This window comes from Sarcophilus harrisii, chromosome 2, assembly GCF_902635505.1.
Source record: "Sarcophilus harrisii chromosome 2, mSarHar1.11, whole genome shotgun sequence".
Classification (NCBI taxonomy): Eukaryota; Metazoa; Chordata; class Mammalia; order Dasyuromorphia; family Dasyuridae; genus Sarcophilus; species Sarcophilus harrisii.
The window spans coordinates 243778478-243805345 of NC_045427.1; the positions used below are offsets into that span (position 1 = coordinate 243778478).

A 26868-nucleotide genomic window follows, 5' to 3' on the forward strand; every position below is an offset into this window, starting at 1 on the left:
TGTTAAGAGTAAGGGTTTGTTATGTGCTAGGCACTAGGTGCTAAATATGGAAAGGCAAAAACAATTTTGTCCCCTATTCCAAGAATAAGTATTTAGTAAAAGTTGACTATTTGAATTCATAGTAAAAATTATGAATTCTGTGGAGCATTTTATTAGGACTTTCTTTCAAAAGTTTAAATTCACAGAATAATCAAAAGAAAGCACATTAATTTCTCCGAAGAACTCATGCATTATAACTCTATCAAGTAGTTAATATATTCTCTTAAGATCATTACCCAGGAAAAAGTATTGAAGTAGAATTAAGGATCATTGAAATATAAATGAATATTTCTTGAAATAATGATACCGCTAATTAGCTCTGGGATTTGAATTGTAAAATATTGCCCCATTCAAAGGGGAAAAAAATGAAATGACATCAAACTTGCTAAATAGGTATTGTTTATTAAGGCTTGTATTCTCCTAGAGGAAAAAAGTTAATCTGATGTCCATTACTCCATACAGGCAGTAATAGTTTAGAGACAAAAGTTATACGATCTAAATACAAGTCTAAATCATACAGTTTAAACTTTAACTCAGAGGATCTTCTGGAGTAAATATTTTCAGAAGATATTTGCTTTCTAAGGTAGTAAAGATCCTCTACAATAAACACGTGCAGTGGGCTAGAGCAACAGGCATAAGCACCATTTTCATGCTTAATTCCAATTCCATTTGGTGGTGAATTCTTCAATGGTTCCCTTATTACACAAAAACATGACAGCAAATTGAGTTTTTAAAAGTTTTTCTTTTACTCATCCAACAGAAAGAAAATTAGACATATACACTGTCAATTTTAAACATTTGAGGCATAATCCATCATACTTTCCATTCTATTAGTTCCTACATTAAAGCTCAGCATTATTGGTATAAAAACTTAAAATGGCATTAGGATTTTCAAGAAAGGAATAAGGGGAAAAAAATTTTAAATGTCTGCAATAAACTAAGAATACCTGAAAGCTGGACCAGGTTTAAAACACATTTTTAAAAACCCTGCATGTTGATAGCATCACATCATTATCTTAAGCTATATAAACAATAAAGCAATTATGACTGAGAGAAAGTAATATTCTCTGCAGGATATGGTATAACAAATGCACTCAAAAAGCTCTGGTTAACAGAACCTGAAAGGGATTCTTTTGTTTGTGTTAAAGAAATCTAAACAATTTTCCATAGTATGTGAAAACTTAAAATTTAATTTTCCCCCATTTAGTAGAAAATCAAACTGACAATCCTGACTTTTTAGAAGTATAATCACAGACAAAATAAATGGCATAACATTTGCACAAGTGATCTGATTTACCTTTTGATTTCAATATTTTTAAGAAAAAGTATTTTACTAGAATGTTTTACATGACAAAACAATGCATGGTTTCTTGTCTGTCATAAAACTGTAAAAGGGGAGAGAGTATACGAAGGCTCATATTTATAGATATATAAAATTACTGTAAATATAAGAAAAAGAACATAATTTTTGCCAAAACTAAAAAAAAAAAAAAAAATCTTTGGGAAGCATTAGGCCCATCTTTTTTTTTTTTTTTTTTTAAAGGATGCAGGTCTAATAGTTCATTAGGTCAGTCTGATTATTAATGGCTGACTTAGAAAAATACAACTTTATTAATGGGATCTAAGAGCATTTTACATAGAAAAAAATACAAATTAATGCAAATTCATCTGGGCGAAAAAAAAAAAAAAAAAAGCTACAAAGTAATTAAAGATGCAACAACTTAATTTCCCCTGCATGAGAAGATGCATTGGAGCTGAAAGCTTTAGTCAGTCCTGATGCCTAGATTCAGCACCAGCATTTTTTAGTTGTTTTTCATTGCTGAGTTTGTCAACAGTTCTAGTTTATCTTTATTCTTATTGTTTGTTTCGATTCTGCCGTTCCTATAAAAAAGAAAATAAATGAATGTTAAACACATTATATATTATTTACATATATTTCATAGGTTTTTTAAAAGGTAAAATATAAAGCTTACCCAGCATGACAAAATTTACCTACCATATTATCGAAGTTTTTACCCAATGCATGCCTAAAATTACAGATTCTCAATGTATCAAGCTATAAATTGCATTTAAAGTCAAGTTAAAAGTAGTGATGCTTCCTCTTAGTTTGCTCCCATCAAAAGCTCTTTCTATAAGCAGAAATATGTAATATTCCCAGTTAAAATGGTTATTTACTTAAATAATCAAGCTTTTAACCTGAATTATCTGATTAAATGAGTGGCATTTTGCATGGGAAAAACACTAAGATTATTTGTACCCATAAGAGCTGCTAATGCTGCAGAGAAATTGACGTTTCCATTCAACATATTATATCCACTCTTACTTTATTCAGTTTACTTCCATTATAAAGAGAATGCCAATTTACATTCTCTTTGAAAAGGGACAAATTTATTATCAAAGTATAATCAGTAAGTTTTGGGATAGTCTAGAAACAATCTTAATTTTTGCTTAGCATGTTCTGCACAGAATTAAGCAAATGAATAAAAATCCAATTCCAAAAATAAATTTATGAATACTCAGAAAAAATATTTCTTGCACACTTCATTTCCAAGAATGAAATTGCTAATCATGATATGTAAAGCACTCTGCTGACAGAATAAAACCTTAAATTTTAATTTCTATGTATCTACATATACAAAAACCCCAGCTTGTTAAAGTCTAATTTAAACAACACAGAAGTCTTCTGTTAATTTCAATTACTTTCATGTAAAATATATCATACACATAGCATTTAACTGAAAATGTTCTTTATTCTGCCTTATCTGGAATTCGTTATATTAGGATAAAGTAGTAGCTCATATATGTAGGAAGGTTTTAATTTCCTCTAACTTCACCTCTTTAAAAAAAAATGAAAAAAATTAATCAAGTCTAGATAATGGGAGCAAAATAATTATGTTTTATTTACTACTACAACATACACACTATTTCTCTGAGAAATAAAGTCATTTCCTGTTATAAGAGCAATGGCTCCTTTCAAAGCAAACAATTCCTCTTTTCTCCCTACCATTATTAACAACTTTCATCTTGATAATGTATAGCTTTTCCTTTTTGTTACATAATGCCCCATTCAAATTTTATGACTTTTAATATCTCTTGTATTCCTTTGACACAAATAATCATCACAAAACCATTATTGCAGTAAGCAGTTAAGTTTCATCTCCTTTATATAATAAACAGAGGTTAACAAAAGAAGATAGCTTGTTCAACCTTGCTTTGTTCAATGTTCAACAATGAACTCATCAACTGCTTATTCTTAATTTACTTTCTCTTGCCCTTGCCTTTATACAGTTTTCAGTCAAAAAGTTGTTATCTTGAAATTGCAGCCTTTTTATTTATATGAAGATGATCCCATCTGCTCTGGATTAGTTCATGTCAACATGTGAATGACGAATTTTTAGTTCAGTTTTATACTGAGCTGAACACTCAAGTTTTCAATAATCTAAATACAATATGATTGAAGATAATCCAAGAGACATTTAATGTTTTATCAGGTAAGTAACTGTTTGTTAAGTTTAGAATCTGGTGGCTTTATTAAGGATTTAAACATAATTTCAAAGTTGAATTTCTTCAATTTACAGCATTAGAGCTGAATGCTTCATGTAATTTTAGAGTAACCTTGAATTCATTTTCACTATATAATTTATAAACTGTGTCCTTCAAACACTTAAAATTGAAATTTTTGAAACTTTTAAATAAATACCAGAAGGCACAAAATAAATTTTAAAGTAAAACCAAAACTCAAGTGCATGGGGTACTTTCAAATACCATTTAATGTAGTGAGTAAAACTAAATAAAAATTTTACCAAAATTTTAAAAACACAATGAAAATTAATTTTCCTTGCTTCAATTATTTCACTTCTTCTTACTCCACATTTAAGAATGCATTTGAATAAATTTACTAGAAATTCAGTGATAAAATTTTAGAAAACCAAATTTAAATTCAACATAAAAATATCAAACTCAGTTCTAAATGAAATCTTTAAACTGATTGTGTTATCTAAAATATACATACAGTGCCTTAATTTCCAACATACATTCTAAGAAATTCAAAAGATATCATGTGGTAAAACTGCTGAATGTTTCTGAGATGAAAAACTGTTGATTTAAGTTTTCTGAGAATATTAACAAGCAGTTTTTGAAAAATGAGCTTATTAAGTTAATTCTTATTTATCTGTTATAAAAGGGCAGTGGAACAGATCATTTGAGGGGGAGATTATGATTAGATTTACTTTACTGATTGTGCTTAATTAGGATATCAAAATTAGTTTGCATTCTGTGACACACTGAAGCAACTAGAAGAACAAGGTATTGCTAACTTCTGTACTGAGGAAGGAGACGGTTTATTAAAATAAATAATAAAGGCTGACCTAAATTTTCAGGTTTAACAAAACTTACTTACATATATTGACACTATTAAGTGTAAGTCATGAGGAAGTAATTGAACTTTTCTGAGACTGTAGACTTTGTAAACATTAAAAGACTACATAAACAAGAGCATGATTACTATTTTCATAGAAGCATACTACAAATGTATACTCACATACATATATGTGTATACATATGTAACATATACATGTATTTGTGTGTGCACACGTGTGTATAATACCTTTTCACCTGAAGTTACAAGAGTTCAAAAAAATTACACAATTTCATCAGATTTCACATCTCTAGGTTAGAAAAGGTAAGTGTATTAGCAGAGCCACTTAATGAAGTAAACTAAGATGTAGCTATTACATGACTTGGTCAAGGTCACACACTGATGAAATCATGATTTTTGACTTGTAGTCTACATAGATAAGGTCTCTCCCAGCTACCATTTTCTTTTCCTTCAATTAAAAAATTATAATAAAGTTTCCCGATTTGAGTATCATATAGCACCAATAATAATCATCTTTTAGAGCTATAGTTGTTAGGTATTAAGAGTTGAAAGGGACTATATAGGCTAAGTTCAACCCTTTTAAACTATACCTTATTTCAAATGGAATAATGATAGGAAGCTACTAAATGGATTTTATTTTTTGAAACTGCCCTTTTCATATCATTTCCTTACTGTAAACACAAATACCTTGCAAATACTCAACAACTCAGATATCACCAAAAAAAACAAAAACAAAAAAAAAAAAACTATCAATTTTATTTAACTTGTATATATGCTTTTTCTTAAAATAAAAATTTAAGAATGTGTTATCCTCGATGTCAGGAATATCTTGATCTAATAGGACTTCCCTTAGTAGACTGCCCATACCTGAAAAATTAAGCCTGAAGATTGGAGACAATCACACATGAATGACTATACTACATCACCAGCATGTCACTTTGCTTGCTCATGGACCCCAGCTTTGATCATCCATGCAGTCTTATCCTAAAAATTATTCAAACATATTAAAGCTATTTTGCATAGCACAATCATTTTAGTCATTTAATCCCATGTTTCCCTCATAACAATGGAAATGAATTAGATTAAAAAGTAGATGAACAAATGAGAACTCTTAATTGATGAATGGAGAAGTGTTTAAAAAAATTAACTATTATTCAAATTAGAACAATAGAAAAAATAAAGGCCACACAAGGAAATCAAATTCCCATTCAAATTTACATTCCATTCCAAAATTTTACAAGAAAAAAAATGAAATATTTAAAATAAATGTGATTAGCCTAGGAATGGAGAAATGAGAGCGATCTGTTACTCATGAGCAAGTCTACTTATGGAATTAGATAGTAAACAGTCCAGTTCAAATTCTGTTTTAAATCTTTATCTGTTTTGACATGGATCAAAAAAAAAAAAAGCACTATCTCCCCCACACATACTTATTTCCAAGCCCAAGAAAACCTCAAAATTTATAATCAAAATGCTTAAAAAACAAAGTACATTATCATTTTTCTCAACATTCAGAATAAAATGGCTAAAAATCCAAACTGAAATAACTCTTAGTTTATAAATTACTGTCTTATGAAAATGTCTAGCAAATTCCTAGGAGGTAGAAGTTCTCCATAAAACTTAAGCTACCATATGATTTTTTTTTTTCTATTTGTACTTTTGTACTAGAAGAGTCAATAGGTTAACTACTGAATTTCTATGATTATTAAACCAAAGAGAACTATCAAGTCTAAGTTTGCCATTACAATATCTGACATTTCCTTGACTTTTCTATTTTTATGACTTGTACTTCAGTATTTCAAAGATCTGTAATTTCATCAGTGTGGAAATGCCCTCCACTGATGCAGATCACAACCACTCTAAAACTTAAATGGTGTCTGAGTTGCTGTGGCAGTTAAAAAAAAAAAAAAATTCAACCTGTGGCCAACCTGGTAATTTTCAAGTTTATAGTTCTCAAATCTGAATTACTCATATCAACGATTACATTATAATTTCCATTTCTATCCTTCTCCCCTCTTTAGGCGTCATATTTATATCTTTTCTGAAAACTAAGAAATTAAATACAAATTTACCTTGCGTACTACTTCTTCTTCTTCTTGGCGCTTTTCATAATGAGAAAAATCATCAAAGATGGAGGTTGTGTGCTTGTAAGTGGAAATAATTTTAAGCACTTGTTTAGCTTTTTCTAAGGGTACCTCCTGTGTGTCACGGGAGTTTGTAACTGGTTTGTTGTCATTATTCTCCAGCCTGATGTGTCGAAGTTGGTTGTTGGGCACATCCTTGACAAAGATCCACTTGACATCAAATTTCCCCTTCCATTTGTCCTGAGACCAGACACCAGCACTAGTGCCATAGTCTACAGGTGACTTCATCTCTGCTACTCCACAAAAATGTCCACTACCATTGACACTGAAGAGCAAATAGACAGGACCCTTACTGTTCATAGAGCGAAAAGCACTGTCCAAACGTTTGTTTCCATGTTCTGTGCTACACCAAATGGAGTATTTAATGGAACGGTGAATATCATCCTCAGAATAGCTCTTTATTATGAACACACGTCCATTTTTAAGGTTCCAATCAAATTCTTTAGGGTTATAACTATGGGCAGCTTTCAGTTTTTCAAGGACAGGGTGTGATTCTCCACTTGGAACAGAATTAGTTTGGGCATTTCCAGTAGAGCTGCTATCGCTACTGGTTCCTCCACTTTGTCCAAAAGCTGCATTTCGGTTTCGAGGGGCTACCCAGCGATTTGGGGGTGGTTGCTGAGGGTTCTGATACTGTGTCTGGGCCAAAGGAGGAGGCTGAGTTGGAATAGGCTGAACAATCTGCTGTTGTGGCTGTGGGAGAGACTGAGGTGATGGAATCTGTTGGGGAGCGGGAGCCTTGCTCACAGGCCCTTTATTGTCCCAAGTACCAATGTCCATATTATGTTTTATAGGTGGTGGAGGTAAAGCACCTCCAATTATGGGTCCACTTTTTGCTTTCATTTTAGGTTGTGGTTTTGCAGGTTTGCTGGCAATGGCAGCCCAAGATGTTGGTTTTGAAACTGGTAAGTTTACACTTGATCCACCATTACCAGAAAGAGCACCAGTCATTACAGCACTGTTAACAGATCCTACTGTTTTAACTGCAGATGTTGTCACATCTCCACCAATTTTAAGTCCAACCATTCCCTGCTCAATGCTATTCATTCCAGGTGCTTTGTTTAAAGTGTCATTATGAAATCCTGTCTGTCCATCAACAATAGTACCACCCAAAGAACTGGGTGGGTAGCTATAACTGCTTCCATAAGCTGAACTTTGAGTCTGTTGTCCTTGGGATCCACTTGTTCCCCATGCTGAAAACGCAGGGTTTTCTGGGAAAAAATTAAACCTGTGTTGATAGATATTGTTTCCCAGACCCCCAGGTTGTCCAAAAACAGCATCATGCATGAAATGATGGTCGCCATTACTAAGCTGTCCATAGGTGGTGAGATATGGAATAGGTGGATCACCACCAGTAGACCATGGTGCTTCACTGAGTGAGTAAGGAAATCCAATAGATGGTGGATAGTAACTGGAAAGGTAGGGATCAGTCATTGAGGGATAGCTATTATTCTGTTAAAGAAAATCAAAATTATTTTTAGAGTTAGGTCTGTATTTATAAAAATATAAAGAATTTGTTAAAATTATGAGATTAATTTTCCTTTTTAGAATGCTACACTTCGTTTAAACCACATATCAACTAGAGCTTCATATTGGGTAAGGTTGCTAATTTATTATCAAAATAGCTATCAATGGCATATTAAAAACTAAAGTTTTATTTAAGAATGACAAGATTTTTAAGGCAAATTTGAGAATTCAAACATTTCAAATCAATCTCAAGTACAAAGCAATTTCATTTATAATTATTTATTTTAAATAAAGTTATAGCTATATAAAAAATTATGCCTTACTTTAAAATTAAATATTTTCTTTAGTTCAACTGATTACATGAAAATGGACTTAAAACAAACTTCTTCATCTCTGCACTAAATCCTTTTTGCCCTTAACTTTCAAGGATGGAGCCAGAGCTAACTTTTTGTAGTCTTTAACACTGAAATTTACAGAATCCATTATTTCAGATAGGACACACTTAAGAGAGTGCAAATAGCTCCAAAAAAGAATCAGGTTCATCCATGATGGATTCCTTAAAATTTATTAACAAAAATTAGATTATTTTGAGGGCATCTTTCTAAGCTAAAATCAACCAGGAAGATGATTTGCATCACTTGACAATAGTATCAAAGAAATAAATAGTGGCCTAGAAGGCAACAAATACAGTGGAAAGAGTGGGAAGAACAAGGGGCTTAGATTATTTTGAGTCCTAGTACTGCAACTTAGTAGTCATATGAACACAGTATTGAGCAAACTATGCATAATATAGGTCTATAACATGCAATTTTTTATTATTTTATAAAAGAAACAGGTCAATTCCTATTATGCCAGACCACTAGGCCAAGTTTCTGTGGTCAGCAGACTCTTGTAATCCCTCTTTCTATTATGACCTTTCCCTTTCCCTCTAAATCTAACGAAGAGAGAAGACAACAGATACCCAATTGTTCTACAAAGGCCCATAGTATTGATCATACCCATTTTATTAGCTCTCATCTATCCAAGTAGATCAGTCTTCCAGAACTGCTGACTCTGATCACATTTTGAGGATCTGTTTGACACAAGTCTTTCTCAGGCACTATAAAATCTGATGCTATAATCACATTTCTTCTTATCCCAACCATTATTAATGGCTAATATAGCATTTTAACTATGTGCCAGGTACTGTGCTAAATGTTACATATCATCTCATTTGTGGTTCACAACAACCCTGGGAGGTAGATTCTATTATGACCCCCATTTTACAGATGAAGAAAACTAAGGAAAACAGAAGTAAAGTGACTTGCCCAGAATCACTCAGCTAGTAAGTGTTTGAGGTCACATTTGACCTCAAATCTTCCTAACTCCAGGTCCAGCTCACCCAACATTCTTTTCATTGCACCACCTAGCTGTCTACCATGCCATTTTGGTATTTGATATTTGGTAACCCTAAGTAATCACATCAGTGCCTTCCATTTGCCCTCATGCAGGTTTAGAAATTCTGGCTTATCATACAATGAATGGAAAATACATTTCTTTTTTTTTTTTCTTCTTCAATTTGTCATAAATGATTACATGCACCATTCTTTCTTAAGAGGTAGGAGATTTATGGACATGGAATGCTGCATATGCTATCAGACTAAAATCAATGTGTTAACTGGGTTTTCTGAATTTAAAAACAATCTTTGTTATAATGTAAGGGGAAGAATGGGAGCGGAAGAAGGGGTTAGTATATTCAAATCAATGCAAAAATAAAAAGAAGCATCAATAATATTTTACAATTCTGCTTTAAGATAAACTCTTATTAATTTTCTTTTTCCTAGACATTACCCAACAAGCAAATTGAGATTTTACTTAACAGGAGACCAAGAGTAGACACATTTGTTCTTTATAAGGTCTTCCACAGTCCCTCCAGACAATCCAAGATAATCAAGTTCCTCTCTTTCTACTAAAACCACCCCCTTTCCATTCCTATTGTGATCTGTTCTTTCAAGATTAAGTTCTCTTCCAAATGTCAAATTCACTCCATGATTAAGATACATATCAATACAATGCACTCTCAGATGCAACTGTGTAATGATGAATATTCATACCCAATTTTGAAATGTAGAAAAAGACAGGATGGCAAAGTAGAATGAACACTGGATTTAAAAGTCAAGGATCTGGGTTTAAATCCTTTGTACTTTAGTACTTGACCAATGGCAAATCATTTTGCTACATATGCTTAAGGTTCTTTTCTTGTCAATAAAAAAGGACATGAAATTGATGATCTTTTACATTTCTTTTAATTTTAAATCCCATTTTCCTAATTGGAGGGTCATTTTAAAAACCTGATTAACTGTAATAAATTGTGACAAGCATGGAAGAGTTAAGGGACTTCTCTGTAGCAATGGCAAAGACTGAGGCTAATTGATACACAAAATAGTCTTAACAAATTGGTTGAGTGGATTAGAAGCAAAGACAAGGTAGTAACTGAATTTAACAAAACTAAAATCTCAGAATAATAGCTGCTTCTGACATACAGTATTTAAATCTTGACTGAACTGCAAATCAAATCCAACTCTATGTATAAACACCACATATAAACTATAATGCACCATTAACTTTTTACCACAACCACTAATAAAGTTTAAATTTCTCTACACACACTCTCTCTACTCCTTCAATCACTACCTTCTATCTCTGATAATAGGAATTTAAATATAAACTCTGTATGTGAAGTTTGTATTTATTTATTCCTTTCATCTCTCTACCTCATATACATTTTATTAAGTCCATGTGGCCATCTTTTAGAATCTAAATAAAAACTCCACTAACCATTGTTAGGTTGGACCTGAAAAGTGAGTGGTATCATTTATCATTAAATAAAGGGCTTCTTCCAGACAAAATTCCTTAATTGTCTTTATAACATTATAAGCCATCACTAAACTTCATCTTTGTTAGTTTTGAACTCCTAACAAAGATTTTTATTTGCTCAAAGTCCACAGATCAAGAATTACTTAATTTCAAGAATACTCCTAAATAGGGTTAAGGTTAGTAGCCAACAGATCAACATCTTAAAGACAGGCCAAATGTAGATGTATAGATACACATGCATGCAAGTGCGCATGCATGCACACAGAGAGAGAAACATATACATATACAAGCAAACAAGCTTAAGTAGAATGTTAACTATCCCCCCTTCTCTCTCCTCACACATCCATCATCTTATGGATCTTTATCATCCATTGCATGGATAAAGGCATTAATTAGTCTCTCTGCCTTAAGTTTCCCCCCACTTAAATCCATCACCTACAATTAGCAATTAATGTAAATGTCCTAAGACTTAAACCTTACCACATAATTCTTCTAACCCAGCAAACTTTAGTGCCTCCATATTGTCAGTAGGATTAAATATAACTTCCTCTGTTTAGATTTTAAAATCCTTCACAGCCTAACCCTAAACTACCCTACCAACTTTATTACATGGTTTTCCTATTGTCAGCCAAATTGGCTTTCTTACTATTCCTTGTACAACATATTCCATTGCTTGTCTCTTTGCCTTTGCACTGGATGTCTGCCACACTTGAAATGCACATTCTCATCTTATTTCCATCCTTTAGTAGCCCTTGTTTCTTTCAAAACTACTCAAGATGACACTTTCTGCTCACAAGTTTTCCTGATTTTTCAGAACTACTAATGTGACGGACCCCCTCCCATTTATCTTATAACTTTCCTATACATACATACAACTTTCCTATACAAAAAGCTCTATAGCAATAACTATATAGCAACAACGACTCTAAAAGCAATATAGGTATGTTTCCACTTTGAATAAATCAAAAACACAATCAAATGAAGGTGATTATAAAATGAGTCCTCGTCCACAAAGATTTCTCTGAAAATTTAAGTACTAAATTTCCCTAACATATAAATTCCCTTCTAAAGATTCAGTTTATATAATAGTTATCTTTTAATGACTCATACTATCTTCTGAACTAGACTGTAATCTCCTAATGGGCAGGCACTGTCTACTTCTTTCTAATCCCCATATACAGAATGCTTCTTGATGGAGGAAAGGAAGAGATTAGATTCCATTTACTTAATATTTTTCTTCTTTTTGTACATGTATTTACAATATTCAAGAGAGCTGAGATGCAGTTTACTTAAAAGTGCTGCAAACAAAAAACAATCATACATCTAAAAATGGAAAGAATTTTAGAGGTCATCTATTTCAACACACTCATTTTTCAGATGAGGAAAGTGAGGTCCAGAGAAGTCAAATAACTTAATGAAAGCAAAAAGTTTTTGAGCAAAAGTGATAGGATTTAAATCCAGGTCCTCTAATTTAAAATCGAATTACCTTTTTTTTTTTTTTTTTTTTGACTGGGCAATTGGGGTGAAGTGACTTTCCCTGGTTCACAAAGCTACACAGTGTTAACAAAGCTACATAGTGAACTCAAGTCCTTCTGACTTCAGGGTTTATGCTCTATGCACTGTACCATCTAGCTACCCTAAGACTTTTCCATAAGAGGCTGCCTCATCAGTCCTTAAACCAGCCCCTCTGGAAAAAAAGTGCTATTTCTCTGTCCTTATGTTCAGGCGATCTCACTTCTGTCTTCAGCAAGAAGCTCAAAAACAAATAAGGACAATGAAAAAAAAAATGGAGACCTTTTCCTTCATTCACTTACCACGCCCTCAAGACAAATGGACAGACGCACAATCTCCAACTCTACATTAATTATAAACTTATTTTAGGTTTAATAATAAGAGTCCCTTAGGAATGCCTCATTATGACATGAAGGCAACTCTGAATTCTCAAATTTACGGATGCACAAGTCATACCAGGTCTTACAAGTAGCAAAGGTCTTGCTAGATTTAGCAAGTAGCAGAAAAATTAACATTAAGGATTAATCTTGCTAAGTAAGAGAAACCGACATTAGAAGTGTGATTTGCTTGGCCACAGTTATTCAAGAGCTTCAATCGTCACAAACACTCACACAAATGAAATTAGATTTTTTTGAAGAGTAAGGAAAATATTTACATGTATTAACTGTTAAAAACAAAATCAAAATTCTATAGTTATGTTTTTGTGATGTTTCATAAAAGGTGTATTTCTACTGTAAATAGCAATTAAGAAAAATAATTCTTGGAGAACATATATTAAGAGTAATAAGAGTTTAAAGCCCAAACTACAAATTCTTTCGGCTTAAACATTACCTCCAACAAATAATAGCCTTAGTTATCAAGACATTAAAATCCCAGTTTCTAGGATTGAATCAATGTCTTAAAAATTACCTAGAAATCTGCCTAAAGAGAGTAATTTCCTCTTTAACATAGAAAATATTAACAAGTTCCTCCCAACAGCAAAGCCAAGTAAATCAAGAACTAAAATAGGGAGTTTCTTTGTAGAAGTTTATAAACTCCTAATAGACAATGGAAATTTAAGTAATCACCAATTATTATTTTGTTTTTATACACACACACACACACACACGTTATATAATATAATAAAACAAAATTTACTTTTGTTATTTTAAAAAGAATGGCTTATAAAAATAGATATTCAAAAGTTAAAATTAGTTCTAGAACTAAAAGCAGGAAAGGGTGTTTCCGCATTCACTGGCAATTTAATCATATAAAAAAGTCATGGAACTGAAATTTTTATTTTCTATATCCTTTTTTCTGAGAATCAAGACCCAAAATTATATAAAAACTTAAGTTTCATGAACAATAAAATGACTCAGACATTACAGTGAAATGAAAGAGGGATTCAAGAAAAAGAAAGAAAATCATTTAAGAAGAAAGCTTTTAAAATTACACTAGAAAGCACCATGAACTTAATTACTTTCATAAGTTCCTTAAAAGAAATAGCAAAATCATCAAACATAATGAAGAGGTTTTGCTCCCTATAAAATAATTCATGGCCAGGGACTCCAAGGTCAGAGAGTATCTTAAATTCACAGAAAGCTTAGAAAAATCCCTATGGATAGGTTATCATATATGTCAAGAAAATCATTAAAATTTCTTCATTTGATGGGTAATTTTTAATAATTATAAGTATTTTTTCCTTTGAGTTCTTATTTATTCTCCAGAATTAGAAAAGTCAATAATAGAATGTGGTAACAGCAGTTTTTGACACATCATATCACAGTTATGTTTCATAACACAATATCCTTTTTGTCTGAAAATGTGTGTATCAAGAAAAATAATAAAACTTACTGCACATTTGGTTTTAAGCAATTATGTTGTCAATATTAATATTCACCTATATTATATACTTTAAGATAATTTTGATTTTTGAAAAATTACTATAAGAAATCTAGACCAAAAAATGACCAAGACTAAGGTGTTTAAATCTCTGAAATATTTTAAGTTTTCCAGATAGGTGCTCCAAATGAATTCCCTAGACTTACCAATAAGTAATCCTATTTTAAAAAATATTCTACTAGGGATATAGAAAATAAAATTAAAAATTCATTCTAATAAAGAAACATCTATTTGCCTTTATTCCAATAAGTTTAATAAAATCTCTAAAGCAATCTTCAGTTAATGTGTTTTGTTAAAAACTGCTTTCAGCTGTGTATAAAACACTTTGGGAAATTCTCAATCTTAAGATAAAGGACCCCTTCTAATAGCATTAAAAATGGGTAAAAATTTATCCAATCACTAAGAGAGGTATTATATAGTTAAGCCTAGAAATTGAATGAAGTCTTCTAGCTATTTTAAAGATAAAAACCTACTTAATATAATTGTCTCAGATCTATCAATTCCGAAACCTGAAAAAGTTATCTAATTTTTCTAAACAAAAATTTAGAATAAGCCAAATCTATTTTGATTACATATCAGAATCTTAACTGAAAAATCCACAGGTAATTTCATTGCATATATATTTGACAATGCTAGCTCAAATCAACATGTTATATGTGGTATAAACGAGTCTTGCCTATAGTCAGGGCCTGGGGTCTCAGCTTCTGCACTTTTAAAACGAAGGGGTTGTATTAGTTGTCTAGCCTAGTATTAAATAATATCCCATTCACAACTAAATTCTATAATTTTTAAACAGCTATATTACTTAATTTCTACCAAATTACTTATTTGCTCCTCATTCCTTTCATTTCCCAACTGCCTGTTTTATACTTAACTTTGAAAACCAGACATGAAGAAATGACCTTGTAAAAAGATAAAAGACTTAATACAAATATTAACTTTATATTGAAATATTAGACATGACAGCTTTTCATCCAATTCTAATTACCATCTGTGTGACCTGGACAAGTCACTTAATCTCTCTAGGCCCCAGTTTTTTTATATGTAAAATGGGGAGAGAAAAAGGAGAATAGAGTTTAGAATAGATAAAACCTGTGAAGCCCTTTCTAGCTTTAGAGCTTGATCCTAAAAACACAAGGCACAGTGGTCACCTGTATGGTTATATCATCTGGTCATTTTCTTCAAAAGTTCAATGGATTTGAACATCTAAGAAATAAAATATTTGAAAGAGTCTGTTCTAAAACGACTTAGCTAAAAATCCCGAACTAAATAGTAATTCAGACAGCTAAGTAGTAAAGTAGATAAGTGTCAGGCCTGAAGTCAGAAAAACTTTTGGCCTCAAACACTTACTAGTTATATGATCCTGAACAAGTCACTTAACCCTATTCACCTCATCTGTAAAATAATCTGGGGAAGGAAATAGCAAACCACTCCAGTATCTTCCAAGAAAACCCCAAATTGCATCTCAAAGGATTAGACATAACTGAAAAATAGTAATCACACTTTTTTTTAGAAGGAAAATAAAATTTGGTTCTATTCTTTTTTGTACTTATATGATGAAAGGCAACATATAATCATGAATAGAGAAGTAACCTCAAAGTTAGCAAAATCTAAGTCCTACCTCTGAAATATCCTGGCTATGTGACCCTGGGCAAGTCACTATACTTCTCAATGTTCTAGGCAATTCTTCAAGACTAAAAGATGCAGAGAAGGTGTCATCCTGCATTGGTAAAAAGCATTTCTTCACCTGGGAGTTTATCATACAGATTAAAACACAAGTCTAGATTCTTTCCTAATCACAATTCTTCTGAGTATTTGAATTCTAAAAATTACTGGAAGTGGATTTTAATCCAGTTTTGGAACCAGGAATCTGTCAAATTATGCAAATTCAGAATAGGCCAAATCATTAGATAGTCAAAGATTTAAATTTTTTTCTTTTAGTAAGTTTTTAAAATTGACAATGTACATATACTTGTACATTTCAAAAAGTAATCCAAACCAAACGATTTTACCAGACATCTATTCTGATTAGGTTGCAGTTAACTAATCTCTCAACACTGCTTGCAGAATGATAAAATTAGATTTTAAAGCATAACAAAACACATTCAGTTTTAATCACTTATTATTATTAATGATCATGTTCTGCCATCCCCAAATTCACAACACTTATATTGTTTATTGCAAGGTTAAAGCATTTTCAATATTAGAGAGTGAAACTGAACAAAATCTAAAAGTTTATGTTATTTATTTAAATAAAACTAAATTGCACACAGAAAGCTCACATTTATATAGCATTATAAGGTTTACAAATATCTTTTCTCCTAAATGCTATAAAGGAGGTGCTGAACTATTATTTTCATTGTAGAGATAAGAAAATGAAGTGATTGTGATTTGCTTAGTCATAGAGCTAATGAGTAGGAAGTAAAAGTGAAAGTGTGGTATACTAAAAAGAATATTCATTAGGTGTAGAGAATACTTAAAAAGTTTTCAGGTCAGTTCATTACTATTTACATGACCCTGAACAAATCATTCCCCTTTCTGGACCTCAATATCATCATCACTGGTAAAATAGGGCTGCAGGGAATACATTTGAATGTACTATGTGATCCATAGAGCTCCCATGTGATCTAGCATTCCAACTCTGAATTCTATGATCCTAGTTTCTTATCTTCAGAACATAAATAAGAACAAATAAAAGTAAAAAGAAGTTTCCGTGCAACTAAAATAAATGTTACTGTTTAACCTATATTAGATTGCTAGCTGTCTTGGGGAGAGGGAAGGTAAGAGAGGAAGGGAGAAAAAACTGGAACACAAAGTCTTACACAAATGTTAGAAACTATCTTTATGTGTATTTAGAAAAATAAAATACCAATGAGGAAAAAAAAAGTTAAAGTTCTTGCTCTATAACTTATTCTATACAAAAGAACCCCTCACTATACACAAAATCTATTTCCTCTAATTTACACACTAAGAGCTAACAGAAGCATACTCATAGCAAGGAGTGATTACCGATAACAAAGCAAGGGACAAGAAAAACTGAAATGCAAGACATAAATTGAAAAAAGGAAAAAACAGGAGTCTTGGGCCATTCAATTCAAAAGGACTTCTAGATGTCACTGTATTCCTCTACCACAATTCATCTGTTAAATCTTCAATATGATATCTCTAACTATCTTTCAGACATCTCTAATTGGATGTCAAAAATACCCTAAACCCCACAAGTTCAAAGCAAAATTCATTATCTTTCCTCCTAAGTCTTCATTCTACCCCCCAAATTCCTCACTACTACGGTATATACCTTGTATCTAACAAAGCTTATTAGTACAGTGCCTGGCACATAGTAGACACTCAATAAAGGTTTACTGATTAACTGATATTATGGAACAATATAGTGAATTTACATGATAATGATACTTTACTTCAATTCTAGGATCAAGAAAATGGGTGTTGATATACCCTAAGAAGGTAGGGAAAGCATGAAATACTATTTACATTCTCCTCCTAGTCCTTCAGGTTTATAACTAGGAGTCATGCTGGATTTCTTGCTATCTCACACCCCCATAACTGAGCTGCTGGTAAGGTCTATCAACTTTACTTTTACAACATGTCTTAAAAAAGCCCTTTTGCCTGCTCTGACATTACTATCACTCCAGCACAGGCCCCTATTACCTCTTGGCCAGACAACTGCACTAGCTTGTTGGTAGGTCAGTCTGTCTCAAGTCTCTTCCTATTCCAATTCATCCCTACATTCAGCACCTAAAGTGCAAATCTGATCAAGCCTCCCCCACCATTCAATAAACTCCAGTGGCTTCCTTCTATCTCCAGAAGCAAACATAGAATGCTGTTTGGCCTTCAAAGTCCTTTATAAGCTAACCCTGATTTCCAGTTTCCTTATTCCTTGATCACTAACACTCTGATCCAAAGACACCAGCCTCTTTGCTATTTACCCTACAGCTCTCTATTTTAGGCATTTTCACTCACTGTCCCCCATACCTGGAGTACTCATCTCCCTAACCTTCAGCTCCTGATTTCTGTGGCTTCCTTTAAAGTCCCAACTAAAATCCCAGAATCTAAGAAAGCCTTTCCCAGCCCCTCCTAATTCTAGTGTCTTCCCTGTTAATTATTTCCTGTTTGTCTTATATATATTTGTTTGCATTTTGTTTCCTCAATAGATGGTCTTTCCTTTTGTTATATCTACAAAGCTTATTAGTAAAGTGCCTGGAACATAGTAGACACTCAATACAGGTATACTGATTGACATTATGGAACAGTATAGTTAACTAACATGATAATAATACTCCACTTTAATCCCAAGATCAAGAAAATTTGTGTTGATATACCCTAAAAAGGTAGGAAAAGTATGTAATACCATTTACACCAGCATAGTATCTTATTTACTTTTTTTAAAAACTGGATCTATGGTTTCACTGGTGTAGGAAGCTCCAGGTGAAGAACTTCCTCCACCAATACAGACTGGTACCAGTTTTGCAATTTATTGTCTTGAAGTTTCCTGCCATAAAGAGAGGTCAATTGACTTGCCCAAGATTACACAGCTAGAGACAAGACTTGAATCCATGTCTTTGATTCTAATACCAGTTCTCTAACCCAACTGTCTCTCTTGTATCACTCACATAGAGCAGACATTTAACAAACTGTATTAAATAGAAAAACTTTCCAAAACTTTTTTAAATGTCTGGATCCTCAAAGGGGGAAGCCCTTAGCATATTGAAAAATTGGCTATCCATAATTCCCTGAGGTTCAGGATAGTTAAGCTATTATTACTATATTTTATTGCATTAAACAAGACAGTAAGAGACCAGAGAGAACAGAATCTTTAAAACTAAAAATTTTAAGTTCATTAAAATCATTTTGTAAATGATTAATGCCTTATTTTATTCCATTCCAACTTAACTTAACTTTCAGCAAAATGAGAAATTTGCCAAAAAGCAAAACACCTTGTGTTTTAAAGCACATGATGTTCTATAAAATTTACAAAGGCATGTTTTGTTATTTTGCCTAAATTGTTCAGGTTTTATAGTAAATATTAATACATCTGATCTGATTATCAACAATATACCTAGAATAAAATCCAGGTCATCTGAAGTTATCTAGATTGGCCAAGATTATTATTTGTCATGATCAGACAAAACCATTACTGAAAAATGGATTAGCATATTAGTATTTGAAAATTTAGAACTGTTTGAAAGAAAAAAACTATAAAAATATTAACTACTTATTCCAGAAAAGTTAGAATCCAAAAACAAAAAGTAATATCCAAATAACTCACAATTATAACAATTTAAGATTTTAAACAGAATTGAAACCATGAAGGATTTATAGGTAAAATCAATTGTTAAAAAAAAGATAAAATAAAAAGGCTTTCTGGTTCCAACTCCGTAATTTTGGGCAAGGAAATTAACCTCTCAGCCACAACTTCCTTAATTGTCTAAAAAAACTGGTGGATGGGGGAGTCATAGATGGGTAAACCAGATGATCTCTGAGATTTCAACCAGTTCTTAGACTGGTATATAATAATAATATGAATAACTTATATTTATGTTTATGGATTGCAAATGAGCATTATCTCCACCATTTTATTTATAGTGGAAAGGGCCCTGGATCTGAATCCTAGATATAATACTAGCTATGTAACCACGGGCAAGTCCCTTCACCTCTTTGACCCTGTTGCTTCATCTACAAAATCAAGATCAATAAAAAGAACGCTGCCTACCTCAAAGAGTTGTAGTAAGGAGATGGCTTGGTAAACCTGAAAGTACTATAGAAATATGAATTGTCACTGTAACATTCTATAGTTCTACAAGCATCAAGAATCTAGCATCCTCCATGCAGCCAATAACATTTATAAATATGATTTCTACATCAGTAGGGTATTTGGAAAATGTTCTATTATCATTATTTACTTTATTCTATCTCACTAAGAATTTTAAAACTTCAAATAAATTAACCAAAATTGTCATGTTAATAGTCAATGGTACAAACGTTTTTTATATTACCTCAGAATCAATATAGAATTGTGACCAAGGTAGCTATTCCAACTTTTAAAGTAGCCTGTTCAGTTAGTTTTTTAAAACATTTTTTCTGCTAAAATTCAACATACATATAAAAATTCAACTGTTCAAATATTTGTGAAGCACTCACAATGTGCAAAGCACTGTGCTGTGTTCAGAAATCATACTTGAAACATTTTCCCCCTCAATGAATTTATGATATAATTGAAAATATTAGATATATGTAAAATAACAAAGGATAACTTTAATGCCTAAAACAGAGAAAAACACAATGCTATGTAGAGAAATCCAGAACTAAGTAAAATATAATTATGATGGTCAATGAGGATAAAGTTTCATTGCAGTCTGAAATGAACTTGAAGCTACAGAAAATTGGATCTTTCATCACTGAGCTGAGGAAAGATGGTGAAGAGGAAAAGAATGTTGGATCTACACAAAGTGGACAGAACCCAGTTCTACCACCTAGCATTATGTGACCTTGGGAAAAATTACTTAAAACTCCCAGGGCTTCAGTTTCCTTATCATAAAATGAAGGGGTTGGACTAAATTACTTCTGAGGCTCCTCTTCCTGTTCCCAATCAATGATCCTGATTTGAGGCGATCATTCTGGCTTCTCAAGCAGAAGGCATGGCACTGCTAAGAGGCAGAAGGCTGGATTACTACCAGTCTGGTTAGCTTTGAAGGAATCAGAGTAACCAAGAAGCAGCAGAGGAATTCTGGATGGCCTGTGCTCATCTCCATGGGGCTTTTCAGCCTACTGGGGCTATTAATAGCTTAGTCCCTGACTTAACATCTGGCAGAGAGCCAGCATCAAGACAGCCAAGAAAAAAAGCCATCAGAAGTGGGTGCTCTGTGGAAGGTCAAAGTATGTGGGGTGGGGACAGGAGCATTCTTCTCAAGTAATTATGTCCCAAGTTTAAAATTTAAAAACATGGGCTTTTTTACAGTCTTAAACATAGGTCATAGGTCCATAGATTTTTAGGGTCGCAAAGGACCTCAGAGATCATTTGGTCTAAATCTTTCATTTTACAAATGAAGAAAGCAAGGGCCAAGGTTATACAAGATGAAGTAGCAGAGGTAGGATTTGACAAGGCCATTTAACTCAAACCCAGTGCTCTGGAAAGTTCTGAGGCTATGCTTGCTCCAGTGGCCAGACCCCACATTAAATGACAATTCTCAAAGCCAGTGACCCGACTCTTCTATCTCATCCTTCCACAGGAAGCAGTTCCATCAAAAAGAACCAGAGGACTTTAAAGAGGGAAGGGATCTTAGAAGCCAAACTAGCCCCACTCCCCCTTTCTCCCCACCTCCACTATACTGATGAGGAAACCAGGGCCCAAAAATGTTAAGTGATTTATCTAAGGTCATTCAGGTAAGTGGTCACACTTGAACCAAGGTCTTCTGACTCCAGATCCAGCACTCTAATCCACTATACCATGTGATTGCTTGAAATAAAGACCTTCATCTTCACTATATTTGTGATACATATTTAATAGAGAAGTTAATTAACCCATTGATTTAAGGTTTTTTTAGGGCTTCTTTCACTTCAAAACAATTGAGGAAATTTTTAAAAACAGCCCCCAAACAGACAGCAAATAACTTTCAATACAAACAAATTTTTAAAGACCACATTAACAACATACTAACCTGATTTGACTGTCCAGAAAGGTAGGGTTCAAAGTCATTGTCATGTACTGTATCCTTCTGATGCAACGAACCATTTTGTACTAGAATAAGAAGTTGCAAAATATTACACCTTAAAAGTTCATCAATAATCACTTTACAACATACAAACTAAAAATGGTTAAGTTCTTTTTCCCATTAATTTCTATTTGTAATTCTGTGGCTTCCAATATGTAAAAATGGGAATAACTATTAATATTGGATATAGTAAAGAACTTTCAATTACCTTAGATAATGTATTTTTATAATTTGAGGAAGAAGTCTAGAAATAAAATATTCAGAACATATATAAATAAAGATAAAGGACCAGTTATACTGGTCTCCTTGGCAGTTCCTAACACTTAGCTCCATTTCCCATGTCTGAGCTTTTCTAGTGTCTCCTATCCCTGGAATGCTCTTCCACAGCTCCACTTCTCAGAATCCTTAGCTTTTTTTAAGCTTCCTCCCCAAAACCACCTTCTGCACAAGACTTTTCCCCAATCTACTCCCAACTCCAATAAACCACAAAGTATTTAATTAATGAATGCTCATATGTGCTCAGACTACCTCCTAATATGATCTAAGCTCAATTGTGGTAAATGGGACAAATTCCATCCCAAACTATGGACACCAAAGAAAATTGTACTTCAGGAAAACTTCCAAAATTTGTAATGCATATCTTAAACAACTACAATTTCATGACAAAAAAATTCTATAAGTCATATAATTGAGTTCCAATCCCATTTAGGATTTTGACCTGGAAAAGTGAATATACAATGCAATTAATGACATCAGTACAATAAAACTATAGTAAAAACAGACTTATGGGAAAATATGATGATGTCTTATTGGTTTTATAACTTTAAAAAACAGATTTCAACTATTCTTAAAAGATTTTTAAATATAAATTAAATAAATATAAATCTTAAAAGATTTTAAATACCACAGAGAAAACTATATGTCTTCAGAAAAGCACATATTAAATCAGTGCAGTGACTTTTCAGATGACAATTCTACTGTGGAAACCTGGAATATTTATTTAAAACTATTCTGGGACCATTTAGTCTGGCAGCAACTGGAATACTTCTTTTATTTAAAAAAAAAAAGAGGAAGATGAAGATGATGATGATGGGGAAAAACACAGGATCAGAAAAAAAAAAACCTTGGTGTTGGTTCAAACTCTTCTCTTTACAAATGAGGTAACTGAGGCCTAATGACTTGCCCAAGGTCACACAGTGAAAAAGCTCTTATGAAAAGCCACCTCTTCTGACTTTAAGGTCCATGTTTTTCCTGTATAGCACAATGCCTTTCATGGGATTATTTGCATTTGGAAATCTATCTTCTTCAACAAGTTAACAATCTCATGCACCATGCAACCCAAAGCAATCCTTAAAAATCTAAAGGAAATAAAAAAGACTGGTTTCTTTAGTAGGTCACTAGTGTTTTCCATATGGTCTTTATTGCACACATGCTCCTAATATACTATTATACAACCAAATGCAAATTCTCAGAACTTTCCTTACCTTTATTATCTTGTCCTTTTGTTCTCTGTAATGTCATAGCCCAGGGGACCGAGCAGAAAAAACCCAAGAAAAGGAGAAAAAAAAAAGTTACTTGTGGAGGGATCCATTTAAATCCCGTAAGATAAGTTTAAAAGAAAAACACCAAAGTCCTAAGCGTCTGGTTTAAAAGAATGTTTTTGTGCTGCTTAACAATGGAAAGCACTGTATTCGCTGTTCGTCGCAGTTATTAACCCAAACCTAGGTTTAGTTTGCATGCCTCCTGGGTGAAATTTCTCTAGACTTGCAGGTCACACATAGTTTCTTCTCGTCCTCCCCCCGACCCCCCTTAAAGCTGCTCCATGACTGGAGAAGACTGGGAATTGTCGAAGGCGGGGAGAAGAGGAATGGCAGGAAGATCTCGGAAAAGCAGTCCAGACTCGGCGAGGGGGGGCGAGGGGGTGATGAATGAGCAGCGGAAAGGAGAGGGAAACCACCCAGACTTGTTCTCCCTCCCCCTCCCCAAATACGCAGGCCGGAGGTGAGGACCCCGGAGGTAACCCAGCCCCCCCCCCCCAGTGCCACGGACTCACCTGAGGGTCTACGCTGGTGGCCGACATAATTCATGAACCAGGCCCAGGGGGTGGGAAGGGGAGGGGAGGGGGAGGGGAGAAGGGAGGGGAAGGACTCGCCCCGGGTCCCGGAGCGGGGGCGCCGGGGGTCGAGTCGGGCCGGGTCCCGCGCTGCGCGGCTGAGGACGGCGCTGAGGGCCTGCGCCCGACGGGGCTGCGGGGGTGGCGCCGAGACTCCGGCTCCGGCCCGGTGGGGTGGGGGGGGCTCTGTCACTTCCCGCTCCTCACCGCCCGCCTGCCCACCGACCCCCCACCCTGTCCCACCCACCCTCCGCCCGGGCAGCTTCTTCCTCGCGGCAGCAGGCTCCCAGAGCTGGGGCAAAGCAGCAATGGAGGACGAGGAAGAGGAGAAGAAAAGGCTGAGGCGGCAGCGACCGGAGCCTCAAGATGGGGATGGACTGAGGAAGCGCCGAGTCCAATGGCGGCAGCGGCGGCGGGGACGAAGCTGTGCGGACGTCGACGCCTGCGCGGGGCAGGCCGGGAAACCATCCGGCCCCGGCCGGGAAGGAGGTGGGGGGCGGGGGGAAGGAAAGGCGCAAAGAAGAGAACCGAGCGGAGGCCCGCTGCGTGCCGCGCGCCTGCGCGCGCCCGCCTCTGCTCCTCGCCCCTCGGTGGCTTTTTCTGGCGCTTGGGGAGGAAGGAGGCAAAGCGGGGGAGAGGAGGAAGTCACGTGGGGTTGTGCTTACCGAGGCTGCTACCTGGGTGAGGTGAGCCGCGGGCGCTGGGCTCGCGCGCCGGAAGGGGGCCCCCGGCGCGCTGGGGGAGCGCCTCATCTCCGTGCCCGCCGTCCCTCTGACTTTCTTCTCACGGAACCTTGAGAAGTTGGCTCCTGCAAGCTCTCCCAAGCCCGCTCGCTCATGTTGCAAGATGGGGAGGCTGAGACCCTCATTCTGGTGACTTGGGATCCAGTTCATACACCGGTTAAGGGTGCCCCTGGGAGGAAGGGGCAGGTCTAACCGTTTCCGGGCTGCTACTTAGTCAGACGTCCCTGGGTTTTTTTTTTTTTTTTTTTTTTTTTTTTTTTAAAGACCCGGTAGTTGTGAATTGGATTAGATGAGGCAGAATTGCACAAAACTGTCAGCCTCACTCCCTCATCCAGTCATCCTAAATCCGGTGGTGAAATTCTGGCAACGGGAGCAACCAAATCTGTTCCAACGGAGCAGCGATGCACTGGACCAGCTAGGCCCAGAGAAAACTCTGGGAGATGACTAAGAACCATTGCATTGAATTCCCAGTCCCTATATTTATGCCCACCTGCATTTCTGATTTCCTTCACAAGCTAATTGTACAATATTTCAGAGTCTGATTCTCTTTCTACAGCAAAACAACGTTTTGGTCAGGTATACTTATTGTGTATCTAATTTATATTTTAATATATTTAACATCTACTGGTCATCCTGCCATCTAGGGGAGGGGATGGGGGGTAAGAGGTGAAAAATTGGAACAAGAGGTTTGGCAATTGTCAATGCTGTAAGTTACCCATGTATATATCCTGTAAATAAAAGGCTATTAAATAAAAAAAAAAAAAACAAGCTAATTGTACAATATTTCAGAGTCTGATTCTGTTTATACAGCAAAATAACGTTTTGGTCATGTATACTTATTGTGTATCTAATTTATATTTTAATGTACTTAACATCTACTGGTCATCCTGCCATCTGGGGGAGGGAGCGCGGGGTAAGAGGTGAAAAATTGGAACAAGAGGTTTGGCAATTGTTAATGCTGTAAGTTACCCATACATATAACCTGTAAATAAAAGGCTATTAAATAAAAAAATAAATACATCCAGTGGTGAGATGAAAGCCAAGATGATTAGAACTGGCCCGAGGTGCGCGGATAACTGCTCTCCCCCATGTCTGTCCGAGCTGTAACACTCCATAGCCCCTGCTTTAGCCGCCTTCATGAAGGCAGTTGGAACAAATTGTGTTCATCCCAAGCTCTGACGGGGAAGTCTTCATTGCCTGGGTTTGAGGCCCGTTGGTTACCCTCAATAAGGTTTAGCCTCTCTGCTTAGCAGGTATTAGGGAAGTGCAACCTCCTGGAACACCGGTTAGAGTTGTGCCACGGGTGGACGCCAGATGTGCGTGGAGCAGCAGGGGGTGGGGGAGGACCAGCACCTCTGCTGTGCTACATACTGGGAGGCAACAGCCCGTACGACTTAATTCTTTTTCAGCTACATTCTGCTGCTTTTCTGAGTGATAAAGGTAGAAAGCATTCCTTGTGTACCAGGTGTTGTGTTGACATAGAGGGAATGCAAAGAAAAGCAAAAGAAGCCCTAACCTCAAAGGACTCTACAATCAAGAGCGAGGGAACGAGCAAACAAATACATACCTAGTAAGCTATAGAGAAGATAAACAGCAAATAGAAGGAAGAAGGCATTTAAAATTAAGAAGTGTGGAAGGTTTCCTTTAGGAGATGGGATTTTGGGTTGGACTTCAAAGATTACTGACTTCAGTGATTAGAGTGGTGGAAAGAGCATTCTAGGCCTGGGGAACAGTCTAAGAGGATGGCCAGGAGATGGAGCATCTTGTTCATAGAATAGCCAGGAGGCCAGAATCACTGAATCAAAGATTAGTTTGGAGAGTAAGGTAAGAAGATTGGAAGGGTATGGAGGGGAGCTAGGTTGTGAAGGGTTTTGAATGCCAAACACATAATTTCTATAGTTTTTCTATAGATCTATCGATTTAAGTTTTGCGAAATGCAAAAAAAAAAAAAAAAATTGAACAATTCAGGTAGATAGTACAAGTATTACTGCACCTATTTTATAAA

The 26868-nt window shown here is 35.0% G+C and overlaps 1 protein-coding gene across 11 annotated transcripts; it reads right to left on the reverse strand.

Annotated features, from left to right (window-relative positions):
* Positions 1–421: 421 nt before the first annotated feature.
* Positions 422–25071, reverse strand: YTHDF1 (YTH N6-methyladenosine RNA binding protein 1). Of its 11 annotated transcripts, none has more exons than XR_004231918.1 (8): positions 24786–25071; positions 23492–23516; positions 21954–22033; positions 20009–20053; positions 15899–15997; positions 6490–8013; positions 5285–5401; positions 422–1920 (listed from the first exon to the last, which is right to left on the reverse strand). XR_004231918.1 is itself a non-coding variant. In XM_031951754.1 (7 exons), the coding sequence occupies exons 1-7, from the start codon at positions 25011–25013 to the stop codon at positions 1894–1896; spliced, it is 2028 nt and encodes a 675-aa protein (XP_031807614.1). In that variant the 5' UTR covers positions 25014–25069; the 3' UTR covers positions 422–1893. The 11 variants fall into 11 exon arrangements, 4 of the variants coding, with proteins under 4 accessions (XP_031807614.1, XP_012395083.1, XP_031807615.1 ...); XR_004231922.1 differs by lacking the exon at positions 24786–25071 and adding an exon at positions 24368–24476; XR_004231919.1 differs by lacking the exon at positions 24786–25071 and adding an exon at positions 24061–24361.
* Between the last annotated feature and the right edge of the window lie 1797 nt (positions 25072–26868).

Coding starts and splice junctions, on each gene's coding strand:
- YTHDF1 (XM_031951754.1), bottom strand. CDS start 25,013: ATGAACTGGATCCCAAGTCACCAGAATGAGGGTCTCAGCCTCCCCATC. Junction 20,054..21,953: donor TTTCTGGACAGTCAAATCAG/GTTAGTATGTTG, acceptor ATATTTCTATAG/TACTTTCAGGTTTACCAAGC. Junction 1,921..6,489: donor AAGAAGAAGTAGTACGCAAG/GTAAATTTGTAT, acceptor TCTTTTTTATAG/GAACGGCAGAATCGAAACAA.